General features: G+C 40.0%; 1 protein-coding gene across 9 annotated transcripts in view; it reads left to right on the top strand.

The window, feature by feature from the left end:
- GBF1 (golgi brefeldin A resistant guanine nucleotide exchange factor 1) overlaps positions 1-18466 on the top strand; it is a 183975-nt gene that overhangs the window by 14997 nt on the left and 150512 nt on the right. For 7 of the 9 annotated variants that reach the window (XM_007530831.3, XM_060171429.1, XM_007530846.3 and 4 more), the window contains exons 2-3: positions 5951-6056; positions 9692-9758. In XM_007530831.3, coding sequence (XP_007530893.2) covers positions 5961-6056; positions 9692-9758 — 163 coding nt within the window. In that variant the 5' untranslated portion in view covers positions 5951-5960. The remainder of the gene's footprint in view (positions 1-5950; positions 6057-9691; positions 9759-18466) is intronic. The other 2 variants (XM_060171430.1, XM_060171431.1) reach the window with 1 other exon arrangement.

Raw genomic sequence — 18466 nt, 5'->3', positions numbered from 1 at the left:
CATGAGGCCCTGGGTTTGATCCCTGGCATTGCAGGTGTCAGAGCTGTGGTTCTTTTTCTCCTCTTCTTTCTCTTGCAAATAGGTCTTTAAAAAACAAAACAAAAACCAAAGGATATGCATTCCTTAGATCCCTGGGCCAGTGGCTTAGTTGACTAAAGTTTTTGTTGGTGTGTTTTCCCTCTCATTAAACTGCTTTAAGATTATTTTGCCTTTGGGTTATTCCTGGGAATTTATGCCCGCATGGATTCCACTCCCACTGGTTGGTCTTTTTCTCTCTTCCTCCCTCTCTGTTTCTCTTTCTCTCTGTCTCTCATTAGATGGCGAGTGAGAAATAGAGAGACAGAGAGGGAGTAAGAAGAGACACTGTAGCACTGGTTTAACACTTTTGAAGCTTCTCTTCTCCCACATGGTACCTGACGACTTGAACCTGGGTCTTTGTGTGCACTACCAGATGACCCATCTTCTGGCCCCCTATGCATTAATCATAGGAGAGAGAGAGAGAAAGAGAGAGAAACATGAGAACAGATATATTTTAGACACATTTGCTACCTGGGATCCAACTGGTGGTTCTGTTCATGCAAATCCTGTTCTGTTATCACCAGTCTACCTCCCCACCTTTAATTAATTAACTTCATCATCATTATTATTATTAAAACACTTTATTTTACTATTTTAATGGACTATTAGAGAGCAAGTGGTTCAGAGCTTCCTATTTGATAGTGTTGGGAGAGATATTGGTTGATGGGACAAATGCTGAGTACTGGAGGGAGGATATGTAACTGCATAGTCCTTGAAAATAATTCCATGGTCCGGGAGGTAGCACAGTGGATAAAACATTGGACTCTCAAGCAAGAAGTCCTGAGTTCAGTCCCCAGCAGCACATGTACCAGATCAATTCTGATTCTTTCTCTCGCTCTTTCTTTCTCATTAATAAATAAATGAATAAGTAAAATCTTAAAAAAAAAAAAGCCATAAAATTTAAAAAAAAAAGAAAACAATTCCTCTTCACTTCCTGTATGTTTCTTTTTTACAAGAAAAGCTTAAGACAGTGCTGCTGCTCCTCATATTTTTTTTTTCAATCTTAAAAATTGTTTAGTTTTTGGTACCTAATGAATTATGGTTGGTTATATCAGTTGGAAGTCTAGTTTAAAATGTATTCCTCCAGTAAGTCTTCTGAATAGCACATAGATCCTCTTAGATCTCCAGAAGTCTCACTGGTTATTGAGGCACTGGTTATGAGGCACAGGAACCCAGGTTCAAGTCCCTGGCTGCCACCTGTAGGGGGGAAGCTTCACAAGTGGTGAAGCAGTGCTGCAGGAGTCTCTCTTCCTCTCTGTCTCTCCCTCCCCTCTAAACTTCTTTGTCTCTATCCAATAAATGATAAATACATAAAAAATTGAAAATGATTTATTTAAAATAATTTAAGTCTAAAAGACACAGAAGAATATACACAGAAAAGTAAGTTTCCCTCTCACTCCTGCTCCTCAATTTTCTGGGTCTTTTCTCTGGAGGTAACTTAAGTAACAGTTTCTTTTCTTTCTTTCTTTTTTTTTTTTTTTTCTTCATCCTTCTCCCCTCACTCCCTTCTTTTGTATTTATTTATTGATGAGAAAGGAGGAGGAGGAGAGAGAGAACCAGAGTATCACTCTGGCACATGCAGTGCCGGGGTTCAAACTCTAGTACTTTCTGCTTAAAGTTCATTGCCTTATCCACGCATAGTATCTCCTAGGCTACTCGGTAACAGTTTTTTAAAAAATACTCCCAGAAATCTAGAAACAAATGATGAAATTTAATACTAAGGATTTTATCTTTCTCCTCCTCTATTCTTTCCCCACGCTTGCCTTCCTTTCTCAGGGCACTGATCAGCTCTGGTTTATGCTAGTGCTGGGAGTTGAACTTGAGACCTTAAAGTCTCAGACCTGAAAGTCTTTTGTATAGCTATTATGCTAGCTCCCTGGCCTGCCTTTTGCCTTTTGATACTTAAGATAATTTTTGAATTTGTCTATCTTTCTTCCATTTCTTGGCTTCCCTCAGAAAAGAACATTGTTTTGTGCCTAGCATTTGGAAAACAAATATGTGACTCAGTTGTTTCTTTAAGTTGTCATTAAAATAAGTGTTGGATTGGAGGAAGTGTTATGGGCCTAGACAAAATTTATACCAGTTTTTTTTTTTATTTTATTATAGTGTTATCATACAACTCACTTTCTGGGGATACCATCTTGTGTAAAATATGCAAATAGACAAAGTTTAGGATACATTTTTTTCCCTTTCTATTGGTGGCTAAGTTTAAAAAATTTTTTAAAATTAAAACAAATTAATCTTGTGATCCAGGAAGTGGTGCAATGGATAAAGCACTGAACTCTCAAGCATGAGGTCCCGAGTTCAACCCCTGGCAGCACATGTACCGGTGTGATGCCTGGTTCTTTCTCTCTCTCCTCCTATTGTTCTCATTAGTAAATAAAGTATTAAAAAATTAATTGTTACTTATTTATTGGATAGAGACAGCCAGAAATTGAGAGGAAGCGGAGATACAGAGAGAGACAGACACCTGCAGCACTGCTTCACCACTTGTGAAGCTTTCCCCTTACAGCTGGGAACCGGGGGCTCAAACCCAGGTCCTTCTTCTTCTTCTAGCGTTTGCCCTTCTTCCGTAGCCAGGTCCTTATACAATATAACATGTGTGCTCAACCAGGTGCGCTACCACCCGGCCCCATTTTAATTTTCTTTCAGATTCCATCAAGTTCTATAAATACCCCAAGGGCAGGAATTATATCTCATTTTCTTTTTTATTTATTATTTATTTATTTTACCAGGGCACTGTTCAACTCTGGCTTATGGTGGTGCTGGGAATTGAACCTTGGACATCAGAGCCTCAGGCATGAAAGTCTTTTGCATAACTAGTATGCCATCTCCCCAGCCCCTAATTTCTTTAATACTTACTAATTTTTAATTATATTGATAGTAGATTCTCATAAGTATCACACACTCTTGCTTTTAGTGGTGCCAGGGATTGAACTTGGCATCTTTCTCATGTAAAGCCTGTGTACTATCACTGCATTATCTCTCAGGCTCCCAAATATTGCATATTTTTAAAAGCAAAAATCCGAAGAATTTCTGTAGGGTGGGTTAATTGGTTTGTTAGTTTTTACATAAATGGTAACATACAGTCATGCTATGTATCCTTAGCATTCTGAAAGCTACCTTATGCAGCCTAGGTGCTTAATTAGTAAATATTTCTGAAATTTCTTCTTCTCTTACCCTGATAGCCATACTGCTGCTGTAGCATTCTGTGAGCCCAATCTAAATGCTCGTCTGTGTAATTGCCCCTTTCCCTCCTGCTTTTTTTTTCTGCTTGTAAATTTTTATCTTTTTTTTTTTTTTTTTGCCTCCAGGATTATTGCTGGGGCTCAGTGCCTGCACCATGAATCCACTGCTTCTGGAGGCCATTTCCCCCCATTTTGTTGCCCTTCTTGTTATAGCCTTGTTGTGGTTATTATTGTTATTGTTGATGTCATTTGTTGTTGGATAGGACAGAGAGAAATGAAGAGAGGAGGGGAAGACAGAGAGGAGGAGAGAAAGATAGACACCTGCAGACCTGCTTCACTGCCTGTGAAGCGACTCCCCTGCAGGTGGGGAGCCAGGGTCTTGAACCGGGATCCTTACACCTGTCCTTGCACTTTGCGCCACGTGTACTTAACCTGCCGTGCTATCGCCCGACCCCCAAATTTTTATCTTCCTAAGGAAATTTTCTAAATAATGGAAAGTGGTATCATAAGTTTTACATGCTTTTTGAATTTTTTTTTTCCTACTCCAAGAAGAAAGTTTATGTTTTCACCTGGGGAAATTAAGTATCTTTTACCACTGCTGCTCGAGGCAGAAAAAAAAAATCCTACTTCAATTATTAAATTATATTTCAGTTTTTAGATTTTCATATAAAATTAGCTTTAAAAAAAAGTCTGCCGGGTGGGGTTAGATAGCATAATGGTTATGCAAAGAGACTCTCATGCCTGAGGTTTTGAAGTCCCAGGTTCAATCCCCTGCACCACCAAAAAGCCAGAGCTGATTAGTGCTCAGGTAAAAAAAAAAAAAGGTCTGCCTTACTCTTGACAACTTACTTGAGAAAGTGTCTGGTCTGCCCTGCACATGACCCAAGTTCAAGCTTAGCTTCCACCTCAGCAGGGGAAGCTTCAATGTAGTGATGTATTTCCCTTGCTCCCTCCCTCTCCCTGTTTCTATTTGAAAAAGTTAACCTGGAGTGATGGTGAAGCCCCTGTGACAGGGAAAAAAAAGGTCTGTCTTTTAGTCTGCTTATTAGAGATGTCCTGCTATAAACCAGTGAACTTGTATTTTCAGAAGTTTTCAAAGGTTGTATCACTCCCCCTATCAATTCTTCTGGAGCTTGATAGAATGGATGCCGTCTACAAATTGACTTTGGAACTGTGGTATTAATCATGTTTATTTAAAAAATATTTTATTTAATGAGAGATACAAAAAAGAGATCCAGATAGGTAGATAGATAGGAAGGAAAACCAGAGCACTGCTCATATCTGGCATATGATGGTGCTGGGGATTGAATCTGGGACCTCAAAGCCTTAGGCATGAAAGTTTTTGCATAATCATTATTCTGTCTCCCCAGCCCTAAATCAAGTTTAAATTGGTTTAAACTGTAGCTTTAAACCAGTAAAGCCCTTTATTCTTTATTTTTCATTTTAGCATTCATTGTTACTTCACTGAGTGGACAAAAGAAGTATAAAACATCTGAAATATCTTTTTAAAAAATTTATTTATTCCTTTTTGTTGCCCGTGTTGTTGTCATTGTTGGATAGGACAGAGAGAAATGGAGAAAGGAGGTGAAGACAGAGAGGGGGAGAGAAAGACAGACACCTGCAGACCTGCTTCACCGCCTGTGAAGCAACTACCCTGCAGGTGAGGAGCCGGGGGCTTGAACCCGGATCCTTAAACTGGTCCTTGCGCTTTGCACCACGTGTACTTAACCCGCTGTGCTACTGCCTGACTCCCCATCTGAAATATCTTTTAAAAATATTTATTTATTCATTGGCTAGAGGCAGAAACTGAGAGGGAAGGAGGAGATAGGGAGAGAGAGAAAGACAGAGAGACACCTACAGCACTCCTTTACCACTTGTGAAACTTCTCCCCTTTTAGGTGGAGACCAAGGTCTTGAGCCCAGGTTCTTGTACTGGGCACACTAGCTCCCAGCCCCCTGGGGAACAGAATATATATATATATATATATATATATATATATATATATATATATATGCTTTTTCTTTCTTTTTTCCCCCAGTTCTGACTTATGGTAGTGAGGAGGGTTAAACCTGGGACCTCGAAACCTCAGGCGTGAAGTTCTCTCTCATTTAAAATATTTATTTATTTATTATTGGATAGGGCCAGAGAGAATTTGAGAAAGGGAGGGGAGATAAAGAGGGAAAGAGACAGAGAGACATCTGTAGGTGTACTTCATGAAATTTTCCCCCAGCAGGTGGGGACCAGGGGCTTGAACTCTGGTTCCTCACTGTAATGTGCATCACCACCTAGCTGGCATGAGAATCTTTTTGCATCACCATTATACTATCTCCTTCCCCTCTCCGAAATTTAATTTAACAATATATATTAATGGATGTGCACACCTGAAGACCTTATTGGATCAAAACTTTAGGGACAATTGTCTGAAGAATTTGTCATGTTTGCTAGAGATGATTGAGAAATTTTCTGGATTAATTCTCTTTGAATTGTATCTTGAATTTAGAGACATTTAGGAAACCCAGATGTTTGGGTACATAAGGTAGGTTTCATCCTATTTTAGTACTACAGGTGCAAAATTATGACTAATAAAATTAAATTCTTAATCCTAACCTTATCATGAACAGATTTAAGCGTAGGTATGCTCTGGGTAGCCACATATTAACTAGACTTTTTAACTGTTTTGGTAGGCTTGCCAAGATGGTGGATAAGAATATTTATATCATTCAAGGAGAGATTAACATTGTGGTTGGGGCCATTAAACGAAATGCCCGATGGAGCACCCATACCCCACTGGTAAGTAGGGATATGCAGAGAGCTTGGTTACTGAACTGTTGCATGTAGGAGACAGTAGTTTTCTAGTAACTAGCAGAATGGTAGGAATTCAGAATTGTTCTTGGTGTCAGATATGTTTCTGCCTTTACTCCAAGTAGTACCAAATTTATTGGGCCTTAGGCCCCCCCCCCACTGGTACTTAAAAGATGATACTTTTCCTATTTATTTCTCTCTCTCTCCCTCCCTCTCTCTCTCTCTCTCTCTCTCTCTCTCTATATATATATATATATATATATATATATATATATATACACATATATATATATTTATTTTTACCTCCAAGGTTATCCCGGGGGCTGGGTGCCTGCACTACTACAAATCCACTGCTCCTGGAGGCAATTTTTTCCCTTTTGTTGCCCTTGTTGTTTATCATTGTTGTTGTTGTTGTTATTGCTGTCATTGTTGTTGGATAGGACAGAGAAAAAGCGAGAGAGGAGGGGAAGACGGAAAGGAGGAGAGAAAGATACCTGCAGACCTGCTTCACCGCTTGTGAAACGACCCCCCCCACACACAGGTGTGTAGCGGGGGAGCCCAGGGGGCTGGAACCAGGATCCTTAACGCTGGTCCTTGCCCTTTGCGCCATGTGTGCTTAAGTCGGTGCGCTACCGCCCAACCCCGTTTATATTTTTGTTGTCACCAGGGTTTTTATTGAGGCTCTGTGCCTGCACCATTGCTACTAGCGGGCATTTCCCTCAACTCCTTCTTCTTTTTAAAATAGTGATTGGACAGAGGGAAGTTGAGAGGGAACGGGGAGATAGGGAGAGAGACAGAGAGACACCTAAAGCACTTGCTTCACTTATCCTGAAGCTTCCCACTTGTGGGTGGGGACCCAGATCCTTATTCACAGTCACATGTGTGCTATACTAGATTACTGGATATACCACCGCCCGTCTCCTTGCCCCACCCCCCTTTTTTTTAACCTATACCAGAACACAGCTCAGCTCTGGTTTATAGTGGAGATTGAACCTGGGAAATCAGAGCCTCAGGTATGAAAGTTTGCCGTAACCATTATGCTAGCTCCCCAACTTTTTTTTTAAAGCTATTTTATAAACAAATTAGCAGTCTGGACCTCTTAGATAAGCCTAAAAATGCCAGAACAATTACTTATTTTCTAATTCTTAGGACTATAATTACCAATCAAATTTGTTTAAATTAGTTACTGATGGGTTAAGCGCAGGTGGCGCAAAGTGCGAGGACCGGTTTAAGGATCCTGGTTCGAGCCCCTGGCTCCCCACCTGCAAGAGAGTCGTTTTACAAGCGGTGAAGCAAGTCTGCAGGTATCTATCTTTCTCTCCCCTCTGTCTTCCCCTCCTCTCTAGATTTTTCTGTCTGTAGATTAAAAAAAAATAGTTACTGATATATGGACAATGACATGGTGATAGTATTCCTTGGTAGTTTACCAAACAGGTCATATTTTTCACATTTTACCAGTCAGTTAAGTAAGAAAACTACTTTTTGTAAAGCTAGCTTTCTTCTAAATTTTTTAATTATCTTTTTTATTTTTATTTTTTTTGATATTATCTTTTCTTTTAAAGATTTTATTTATTTATTAATGAGAAATATAGGGGGGGAGAGAGGGAAAGAACCAGACATGACTGGTACGTGTGCTGCTGGGACTGCTCTCGGGACCTCATGCTTGAGAGGTCAATGACTTATCCATTGCGCCACCTCCCAGACCACTTGGTATTATCTTTATTTAATTTTTAGATAGAGATAGCCAGAAATTGAGAGGGAAGGAGGTGATAGGGAGAGACAGAGACCCCTGTAGCACTGCTTCACCGTTCACGAAACTTCCCCCTACAGGTGGGGACTGGGGGTTTGAACCTGGGTCTTTGCACACTGTAACATGTGCTCTCAACCAGGTGTGCCACTACCTGGACCCCATTTTTTTTTATTATCTTTATTTATTTTATTGGATAGAGACAGCCAGAAATTGAGAGGAAGGGGGAGATAGAGAGGGAGAGTGACAGACACTGTTTTACCAGTGCAGTACTGTTTCACCACTTGTGAAGCCCCTAAAGCTAGCTTTCTTTATTGCACATGTTCAAGAATACATATGTATATTATTATTATAATATTTAGTTTTACCAGAATTCTGTTCAGCTCTGATTTATAGTGATGCTGGGAATTGAAGCTGGTGCCTAAATTGAACTTTGGTGCCTGAGGCATTAAAGTTTTTTTGTTTTGTTTGACCACTATGCTATTTCCCCAGACCTTAAGAATACTTTTTGTGGGAGCTGGGCAGTAGCGCAGTGGGTTGGACGCTGGTGGCACAGAGCACAAGGACCAGTGTAAGGATCCCGGTTTGAGCCCCTGGCTCCTCACCTTCAGGGGTGTCGCTTCACAGGCAGTGAAGCAGGTCTGTGGGTGTGTATCTTTCTCTCCTCTCTGTCTTCCCCTCCTCTCTCCATTTCTCTCTGGCCTATCTAACAATGACGACATCAATGGCAACAACAATAATAACTACAACAACAATGAAAAAACAACAAGGCAACAAAAGGGAAAATAAATAAAAAATAAAGAAAATTAAAAAAAAAAAAAGATGGCCTCCAAGAGCAGTGGATTTGTGGTACAGGCACCGAGTCCCACCAATAACCCTGGAGGCAAAAAAAACTTTTTGCACAATTATAAAAGTTGTTTTATTTAGACACGATTGTAAAAACATATTTAGGCATTTCCAACTTGGTAAAATATGTACATTAAAGTTGGTTGATCTAGAAGTGGAGTAGAGGCAGAAATTTCTTTGAAATGAATGTATGCAGTTTCATAATGAGCTTGAGAAATTTGGAATAATATAAATAATAATATACTATAATAAAGTATTATAAATTTGATAATTTGTAAACAAGAGAAATTTACTTCTTGCTGTTCTGGAGGCTGGAAGTCTGAAATCAGGATGCCATGAAATCAGAATGGTCATGGGCTTCAGACTTCTGATTATATCCTCCATTTGGTGGAAGGTATAAAGGAACTCTCTTGGACCTCTTTTTTTTTTTTTTTTTTCTTTTTCTTTTACTGGAGCACTGCTCAACTGTGGCTCATGGCAGGAGATTGAACCTGGGACTTCAGAGCCTCAGGCACAGAAATCTCTTTGCATAACCATTATGCCATCTACCCTGCCAGATCTCTCTTATAAGGATAGTAATTCCATTCATGAGAGCTCTGCTTCATTTGAATCGTAGTGCAAAGCACACACAATTTACTCTTAAGTATCTTGAATATTATGCTCACTGTGTAGATTAGTCCTTTGGTGCTTATTGTTTTGTGTGAACTGGAAGTATATCAATAGAATAAGAGATTGTGGGACAAGTAAACCATGGTTAATTTTCTTTTCCTCAGAAGGAAAATTTATTTGATTTCTTATTGGTTTTAGAGAAAGAGACTTTGATTATTTATTTATTTATTTATACCAGGGTACTACTCAGCTCTGGTTTGTGGTGGTGTGAGGGATTGAACCCGAGACTTTGGAGCCTTGGACATTAAAACCAATTAAAACCAATTTTAATTGCATAACTGCTATTCCCCCCTCTGTCCTTTGTTTTCTTTTATCTCTTTAGTGTGATAGTAATTTATAAAACAACAACTGTGTGTTCCAGGATGAAGATCGTGATCCTTTGCTGCATAGTTTTAGTCATCTAAAGGATATTTTAAACAAGATAACAGGTAAGTTCCACTACTGAGGTAGTATTACTTATTCTGGCTTGAAAAAGAAAGATGTTTGATAGACTGCAGCATGGATAAGGTTTTTTTTTTGTTTTTTGTATAAGATTATGTTGTAAATATTTTAGCCTTTGTAAATATATTGCCAGAGAAACTGTACAACTACTCAGTTCGGTCATTGTAACTCAAAAGCAGACAGAGATAATACTTGAATAAATGAGTGATAATTTTTTATTTATTATTTATTGATTCATAAAATGGAAGTATTGACATGACCCTAGGATAAGAAGGGTACACTTCCATATAATTCCCACCACCAGAACTCTGTATCCAATCCCCTCCCTTGATAGCTCTCCTATTCTTTATCCCTCTGGGAGGATGGATCCAGGATCATTATGGGGTACAGAAGGTGGGAGGTCTGGCTTCTGTAATTGCTTCCCCACTGAACATGGCCGTTAACAGGTCGGTCCATACTCCCAGCCTGTCTCTCTCTTTCCCTCTGGGGAGGTGAGGCTCCAGGACATATTGGTGGGGCCGTCTGCCCAGGGAAGTCGGGTTGGCATCATGATAGCGTCTAGAACCTGGTGGCTTAAAAAAGTTAAGATATAAGACAGAACAAATTGTTAACTAATCATGAACCTAAGGACAAGAATATTGCAGATAAAGATTTGAAGTCTCTCTCCATTTTGGAAAAAGCTAGTAGTAGGTCTAGCTTTTTCCAAGGGGCTCATGACCCTACTAGTTTTTGCCTGAGTTTGACATCTAACATGCAGGTGACCTAAGTTATTGTCTGAGGAGATGGTGTCATAGTTGGAAAAAGGACTTGTAAGCTGTATCAGGGCAGAGAGTAGCTCCCAAATATGGGAAAAGTATATAAATATTGTTAACTGTAAACCCCATTGATTAGATCTGGGGCAAGTGATGATTTTTTTTTTTTTTTAAGCAGACTTTGAGCCAGATTTGGCCTATGGGTATGGTTTCCTCTTGGTTAGTTAGTTAATCCTTTCCCTAGATTTTGTACTAGGGTGTCCTGTTTTAGTGTAAATCAATGTACAATTAACAAATTTCCTTCAGTGTTTTTTTTTCAACTACTTTTAAAAATTGTAATTATATACTTTTTTCACACATACCATAAAATGGGAAGTTGGTAACAAAGTGAAGTTTTTAATATTGCAACAAAACCCTTCTCTTACAGAAAATCATTGTTGATTTTGGGGCCCTAGTTCTCTGTAATGAAGCTTTTAGTTTCCATGAGTTTCCAGAATCTTTTATCCCCTTTTCCTAATCATTATAACCTTACTTAATATTTCTAGGATTAGAATTTTCAAAACCACTTTGATTTTTATTACCTTATAGAACTTTGCACAGCGCTGTAAAGGGAAACATGATAGGTAATGTCCCTTTTTATGAATGAAGTCGTAAGGTTTTGAGTGATTTGGTAGGTGTCATACTGATCCTAAGAGCTGGAGTAAAAACTTGACATTTATACTCTCTTGCTTGGTATAGAGCCCTGTTTTGTACTGCTTCTGCTTACACAGTTAGAGGAGAATGTACACAAGTAGTTCCTTATATTATATATATATATATAGATAGATAGATAGTCAGGGAAGAAGGCAAACCTCAGCAACTTTTGTGTTTTTCAAGGAAGAAGATACAGAATGAAGGGGAAAACCTCAGAGCTATATTCCTCTGTTGACTATAATGGAGTTTTACAATGTAGACCTGGGATGGTTTAACTAGTAACATCTGTTACAAAAACTGAAATTTTTGTTTTCAGCTTCTACCATTTAAATAGACAATAAACAAATAAAAAAATTTTTAATGAGAAATGGAGAATAGTTTCATGAGTGGTGAAGCAGCTCTGCAGGTGTCTTTTTCTCTCCTTCTCCATATCCCCCTCGTCTCTCAACTTTTTTTCTTTCTTCTATCTAGTAAAATAGAAAAAGAAAGAAAATTACCTCTGGGAACAGTGGATTCATAGTGCCAGCACGGTGCCCTAGTGATAACCCTAGTGGCAGTAAAAAGAAAAAAAGTCTGAAACTTTTTTTTTTATATCCTTGAATTAGAAATTCAGGTTACCTGCTGCTTAAAACTAATAAAACCAGAATGTGCTGAGGAACCAGTTCTGTCAGCGGCTCAAGGAGTATAGCTAGAGCATGTAAGTAGGTGGTAGTACCATTTTCTCTCTCTATTTCCTTCTTCCTTCCCTCCCTCCCTTCTTTCTTTCATATAGTTTTTTCATCATTGATTTTATTATAGTTTACAAGGTTTTAAGATTACAGGGGTGTAGTTCCACACCTCAACCACCACCAAAGTTCGGTGTCCCCCAAAGGTGGTACTACTTCCCAGGAACAAATATTTCAGGTGCTGTGGTAGATGTTGAAATGGTGCCTGCCAAGCTTGCCCATTGTTCTTGATTTTTATGTTACCTGCTGAGAAAATGACAGAGGGGACCTGGATAGAGCATTTCATGGTCTTGATTGGTTCTGACCCCCCTGGTCCCTTCAGTTATGCTATTTTCCAGGAGCAGGTTTATGGTCAGCTGCCCCTGTGGTCCTGGACTCTGTAGTCCATGACCAATCTCTTGTTTCTTTTACGGAAACAAACAGATTTTTCTGATTGGCAGTGTCAGGAGGACTGTGTTCTTGGACGCCTGTTAACAATAGGAGGCTGGGAAGACAATTTGAACTTGGAGAGATAAACTGAAGGGACTGTCCATACTTTGTATCCGAATGGTGTGTCACTTAGGTTGAAGGAGGAGTGACTGGAATTCTAAGACCTCCACTCATTTTTACTCATGAAACTGACTTGGACTTGGTCTCTTTACAAAGATGTTCTATTTGCATTTTTCTAGATTATCTGTTGACTTGGTTGGTAAGAATATCAGTTAGAAATAGGTGGTTCACTGGACACTGTCAGGAAACCAAAATGATATGTTTTCTTTTCTTGTAAATAGTCAAAGGGTCTTTTAAGTACATAAGCTCTACCTATTCCTCCAGGAGTATTATCTGAACATTGTGAAGGAAATAAGTCCATTGTCTCTGGTAAATGTGACTAAGTCCATATCAGTTATTTTCACAGTTGTAGGTCTCTGGACCACATTTGCAGTTAGTATTTGCCCAAACTGCATGATGATTGCCTGCTGTCTAGAATTTAGAATAATACAATATCTAATACTAAATCTTAAAGAGAGGGTTGTAGTTGGATGATATAAGATGCCCAAGAGCAAAGTTTGCATTTTGTTACTTTGGGGAAATCCCTAGCTTACCGCCAGTGAGACTTGATTGACCCTTGCTTCTCATTTGGTCTTTAAGTTCTCTTAGGAATACTTTTAGGAGTTTATCCCAAAGGAGTTAAAGCAGATGTGTGGTTGCCAAGGGTTGGGAGGGGCCTGAGGAGTACTATTAATAAGTAGAGTCTGCCTTTCTTTCTTTCTCCCTTTCTTTCTTTCTTTCTTTCTTTCTCCCTTTCTTTCTTCTTTCCTTTCTTTCTTCTTTCCTTTCTTTCTCTCTTTCCTTTCTTTCTTTATTTCTTCCTTCCTTCCTTCCTTTCTTCCTTCCTTTTTTTCTTTCTTTTGCCTCCAGGGTTATTGCTGGGTGCCTGCACTACAAATCCACTGCTCCTGGAGGCCATTTTTTCCCTTTTGTTGCCCTTGTTGTGGTTACTATTATTGTTATTGCTGTCATCATTGTTGGATAGGACAGAGAGAAATGGAGAAGAGGGGAAGACAGAGGGAGAGAAAGATAAGACACCTGCAGACAGGGCAACAAAAGGGAAAATAAATAAATATAAAAATAATAATAATAAAAAAGACACCTGCAGACCTGCTTCACCACTCGTGAGGTGACTCCCCTACAGGTGGGGAGCCGGGGGCTTGAACCGGGTTCCTTAAGCCGGTCCTTGCCCTATGCGCCACGTGCACTTAACCCACTGCGCTACCTCCTGGCCCCCAAGTAGAGCATTTCTTTTGAAGGAGTGAGGAAAATGTTCTGGTGAAGGTAGTACACCTTTATGAACATATCAAGAATGGTGAGTTTTATATTTTAAAGGATGAATTTTAAGGCAAATGAATTATATCTTAATTCGAGAAAATGGTAAATGTTGGTTGGAATAGTGAGGATTAGCCTGCTCTTTCTCAGGGCTCAGAGTTATGGGGGGAGCCTTTGATTATAGTCACTGTTCTTTGAACCCACTGCCCAACTAAGGCAGTATAGGTTCTGTGCAGCCTCCTGGCCCACTTTGTCCTTTTATGTCTCTCTCATTAACTCAAGGAAGCACATGGCTTTTATATTTAAATTTATTCAAGCTGTAATCTTTGACATTTGAGTTAGCTTTTAGTACAGTTTTGCATTTATAGTAATATATATTATGTATTTTCTCTATCCCCAAAGAATCCGTTTTAATCTTTTCCGGATGCAAATTTCAGGCTGTCTTGTCCCATCTCTCCTCTCCTGCTCTCTTTCCCCTCCCCCCATGGAGTGTGTTTGATCAGGTGTGGCAGGAATATCCACTGTCAAGCTGCGCCCTTTATATTAGTCAATATTATCCTTCCCCCCCCCCCCCCCCCCCGTCTGTCTGCCCCTTTGGGCTTTCCCAGTTGATTTATAATTTTGGAATTCTCATCGGAGTCTGTAATACAGTTTGTTCATTATTTAACCAAAACCTGTTTAATGAGCAGAGAGAGGCAATGTAAATGTTAGGCATGTTGCAGTGATGTACCTTTGTGCTTCTCAAAGCGTATGGGTAGTTAACTCTGTGCTGCCTGTAGGGCTGGGATGTCCCAGCCGTAGGGGCAGAATGACCACTCTCTCTCCCTTACCTGTGCCCAGGCCCTGCCATCCTTTCATCCTTATAGAGATCTTCTGGGGGGGGGGGTTCTTATATATTGGAGTTATCCTCAATCTCACAGCTAGACAGTGTAGTAGAATCTGTGACTTAAGAATAGGGAGCTGAAAGAGGAAATGAAAAGTCAGGTTACTTGATCCTGCTCTTGTTTTGGGGTCTGAAGAAAATGTGTGGTCCAGCAGAATTCTTCTAGCATGGCTTGTGGTCTTGTAATTGTTGTTGTTGTGGGTCAGAACCTCATGCTTGAACAATTTCATCACTTGTGGTTACTTTTTTTTTTTAAATTCACATAGATACAGAGTGAGAGACACCACAGCACTGAAACTTTCTCTGTTGCCATATCACCTCCCATGTAGTGTTGGGGCTTGAACATGGCTCTTATGCATTTCAGTGCAGGCACCCTACTTGGTGAGCTATCTTTCCATCCTGGTCTGTGGTCTTTGATCTCTGTTCTTCTATTAGACAAATCCTTGCAACTTCCGTATTTACTTCATCTAGTACAGTTTCACAGAAAGTACTGTAATCTGTTGTGTTTCTTTTCTCCTTGGTAGTAGCTTTTACTTGTTTTGAGCTAACTTTGGCTTACAAACCTATATTTGTTTTAATAGTACAATTTCTCATCTCTTCCAAATGGTTTACCTCACTCTATCAAAGCACGAATATACAACCACCAAAGTCCGTTGTATTCTCTGCAACCTTCTCTTTTTCTTCTTGTGCCCTGTATGATGTGAATGTTGTTCCTGTTGATGTTCCATCACTCTCAGGCTGTCTTCATTCGCCTTAGCTATTTATTTATTTATTTATTTATTTATTTATTTATTTTGAGCTTTCTCTACCTTCCTGGTCTCCACTTGGACTTTTGTTGTGTGTCTTCCTGCAGGTGTACCTCTCTGCTGTGTTTGTTTTGCTTACAATTTCTTTTGAATTATCTTTACTTATTTATTGGATAGAGAAAGCCAGAAATGGAGAGAGGAGGAGGTGATAGGGAGAGAAACAGAGACACCTACAGCACTGCTTTACCACTCACAAAGCTTTCCCCCTGCAGGTGGCAGGTGGGGGCTGGGGGCTTGAACCTGGGTCTTTGTGCATTATAAGATGTGTGCTCAACCAGGTGCGCCACCACCTGACCCCTTTTTTAAATGGAATATTTTTGTTTATCTTTTTAAAAAATTTTTTTTCTTTTTTCTTTTTATTTATTCTCTTTGTTGCCCTTGTTGTTTTATTGTTGTAGTTATTATTTGTTGTCATCATTGTTGGATGGGACAGAGAGAAATGGAGAGAGGAGAGGAAGACAGAGAAAGGGAAAGAAAGACACCTGCAGACCTGCTTCACCGCCTGTGAAGCGACTACCCTGCAGGTGGAGAGCCAGGGGCTCGAACCGGGATCCTTATTACGGTCCTTGTGCTTTGCTTGATTATCATTTAAAGACATGAGAGAATATTTATTTATGAGAGAGAGAGACAGACAGACCCCAGAGCACACTGATTAGCTCTAGTTTATGGTGATGATGGGAATGGAACCCGAGACTCTAGAAAGACCTCAGGCATGAAAGTTTTACATAGTCATTATGCTGTCTCCCTAGTCCCAGTATTTTTCAGTCCTCTAGTGACTGTTATGAATGTTTCTATATATTTTCCTTCATAATTTCTCTGAATTTATTGTAGTTCTCCATAGATCTCAATTCAGTGAGGTTTCTTTTTTTTATATTTATTTTATTTATTCCCTTTTGTTGCCATTGTTTTATTGTCGTAGTTAGTGTTGTTGTTGTTATTGCTGTTGTCATCGTTGTTGGATAGGACAGAGAGAAATGGAGAGAGGAGGGGAAGATAGACACCTGCAGACCTGCGTCACCACTTGTGAAGTGACTCCCCTGCAGGTGGGGAGCCGGGGGATCGAACTGGGATACTTATCCGGTCCATTAATGCTTTGCGCCTCGTGCACTTAACCCACTGCGCTACCGCCTGACTCCCCTCAGTGAGGTTTCTTAAGACCGTAGTTTTGAAGCCTTCATCTGGAGATGTATATAGTTCTGTTGAGTTTGGGGTTTTCTTTTTCTTTCTTTCTTTCTTTCTTTCTTTCTTTCTTTCTTTCTTTCTCTCTCTCTCTCTCTCTCTCTCTCTCTCTTTCTTTCTTTCTTTATTCCCTTTTGTTGCCCTTGTTGTTTTTTATTGTTGTGGTTGTTGTTGATCTCGTTGTTGTTGGATAGGACAGAGAGAAATGGAGAGAGGAGGGGAAGACAAGGAAGGGGAGAGAAAGATAGACACCTGCAGTCCTGTTTCACCGCTTGTGAAGCGATTCCCCTGCAGGTGGGGAGCCGGGGGCTCGAACCAGGATCCTTACACTGGTCCTTGTGCTTAGCGCCACCTGCGCTTAACCCGCTGTGCTACCGCCCGACTCCCGAGTTTGGGGTTTTCTTTAAGCTGCTGTCTTGGTCCATCAGTGTAGGCGTTTTTCTCTGTCTTCCCATTATATTTGATTCTTCAGCTCTGGTTTAGGGTGGTGCAGGGGATTGAACCTGGGCCTGTAGAGCCTTAGGAGTGAAAATCTTTTTGCCTTGTCCTTGGTCTCTAGATCGTAAGAAAGCCTTTCTATAATTTTTTTTTTTTTTGCTTTCAAGTAGAGAGGAACAATCTAAAAATATTACAGAATTTTCCTTTACAGGACTGCTACTAAATGGTTTCAAAGCCTTTAGGACTGTACTTGAAGACTTCTTAGTGGCGTATGTATTGAGGGTGGTGTTAGTGTTGGGGAACGAGTTTGCCTTTGGAGATGTAGTGGGTTGTTGGAAAAGCCATGGCATATTTTTTTTTTTTTACCAGAGCCCTGCTCAGCTCTGGTTTATGGTGGTGCAGGGGATTGAACCTGGGACTTTGGAGCCTCAGGCATGAGAGTCTGTTTGCATAACCATTATGCTATCTACCCCTGCCCCATGTTTTTCTTTTTTTTTTCTATGCAAAAATGTGTCATGACTTTTCCAGCAACCCAATAATTCCAGACCTTTTTAAATTCTGAGTCCTTGTGATGACAGGTGGGTACAGTATCTAGTAGAAGCACCTATATTGACTATAGAATAGGACTGCTCTAGCTTCTTGGGCCTTTTTATGATTCTCAAGGTTTAAATTCCTTCTGGATCTAACTTATTGGTTGCTTCTAGTCAATATTTATTGATTATCTCCTGTTTGCTACACATTTAGGCTAGGCCCTTAGACATTGGTCTCTAAGGGTAAGCAATCAGACTTTTATCCACTGATTCTGTAAGACTGGAAGCTGTAGTTGACCATGCCTAACTTCATAGCCTCTACTCTGTTCTGTAGAGTGAATGAGAATGGGGTCTGGGGAGACAGAAAATGGTGAAGCAAAAGGCTTTAGTGCTTGAAGCTTTTGAGTTCCCAGGTTCAATTCCCAACATCACAATAAGCTAGAGCTGAACTGTGGGCTGTCTGGTCTCTCTCTCTCTCTCTGTCTCTCGTCTTGTTAAGATAAATATTTGTTTTTTTTTTTTGAAGTATTTATTTTATTTATTCCCTTTTGTTGCCCTTGTTGTTTTATTGTTGTAGTTATTATTGTTGTTGTCGTTGTTGGATAGGACAGAGAGAAATGGAGAGAGGAGGGGAAGACAGAGAGGAGGAGAGAAAGATAGACACCTGCAGACCTGCTTCACCGCCTGTGAAGCGACTCCTCTGCAGGTAGGGAGCCGGGGTTCGAACCGGGATCCTTAATGCCCGTCCTTGTGCTTTGCGCCACCTGCGCTTAACCCGCTGCGCTACAGCCCGACTCCCAAGATAAATATTTGTAAAAGCATGGATGTTAATGGAAGAGAGAAATCTATTGCCACCTTTTCCTTCTCCTCTTCCTCCTCTCCCTCC

The sequence above is a fragment of the Erinaceus europaeus genome, chromosome 14, assembly GCF_950295315.1.
Source record: "Erinaceus europaeus chromosome 14, mEriEur2.1, whole genome shotgun sequence".
Taxonomy (NCBI): domain Eukaryota; kingdom Metazoa; phylum Chordata; class Mammalia; order Eulipotyphla; family Erinaceidae; genus Erinaceus; species Erinaceus europaeus.
This window is presented reverse-complemented; position numbering and strand designations above follow the sequence as displayed.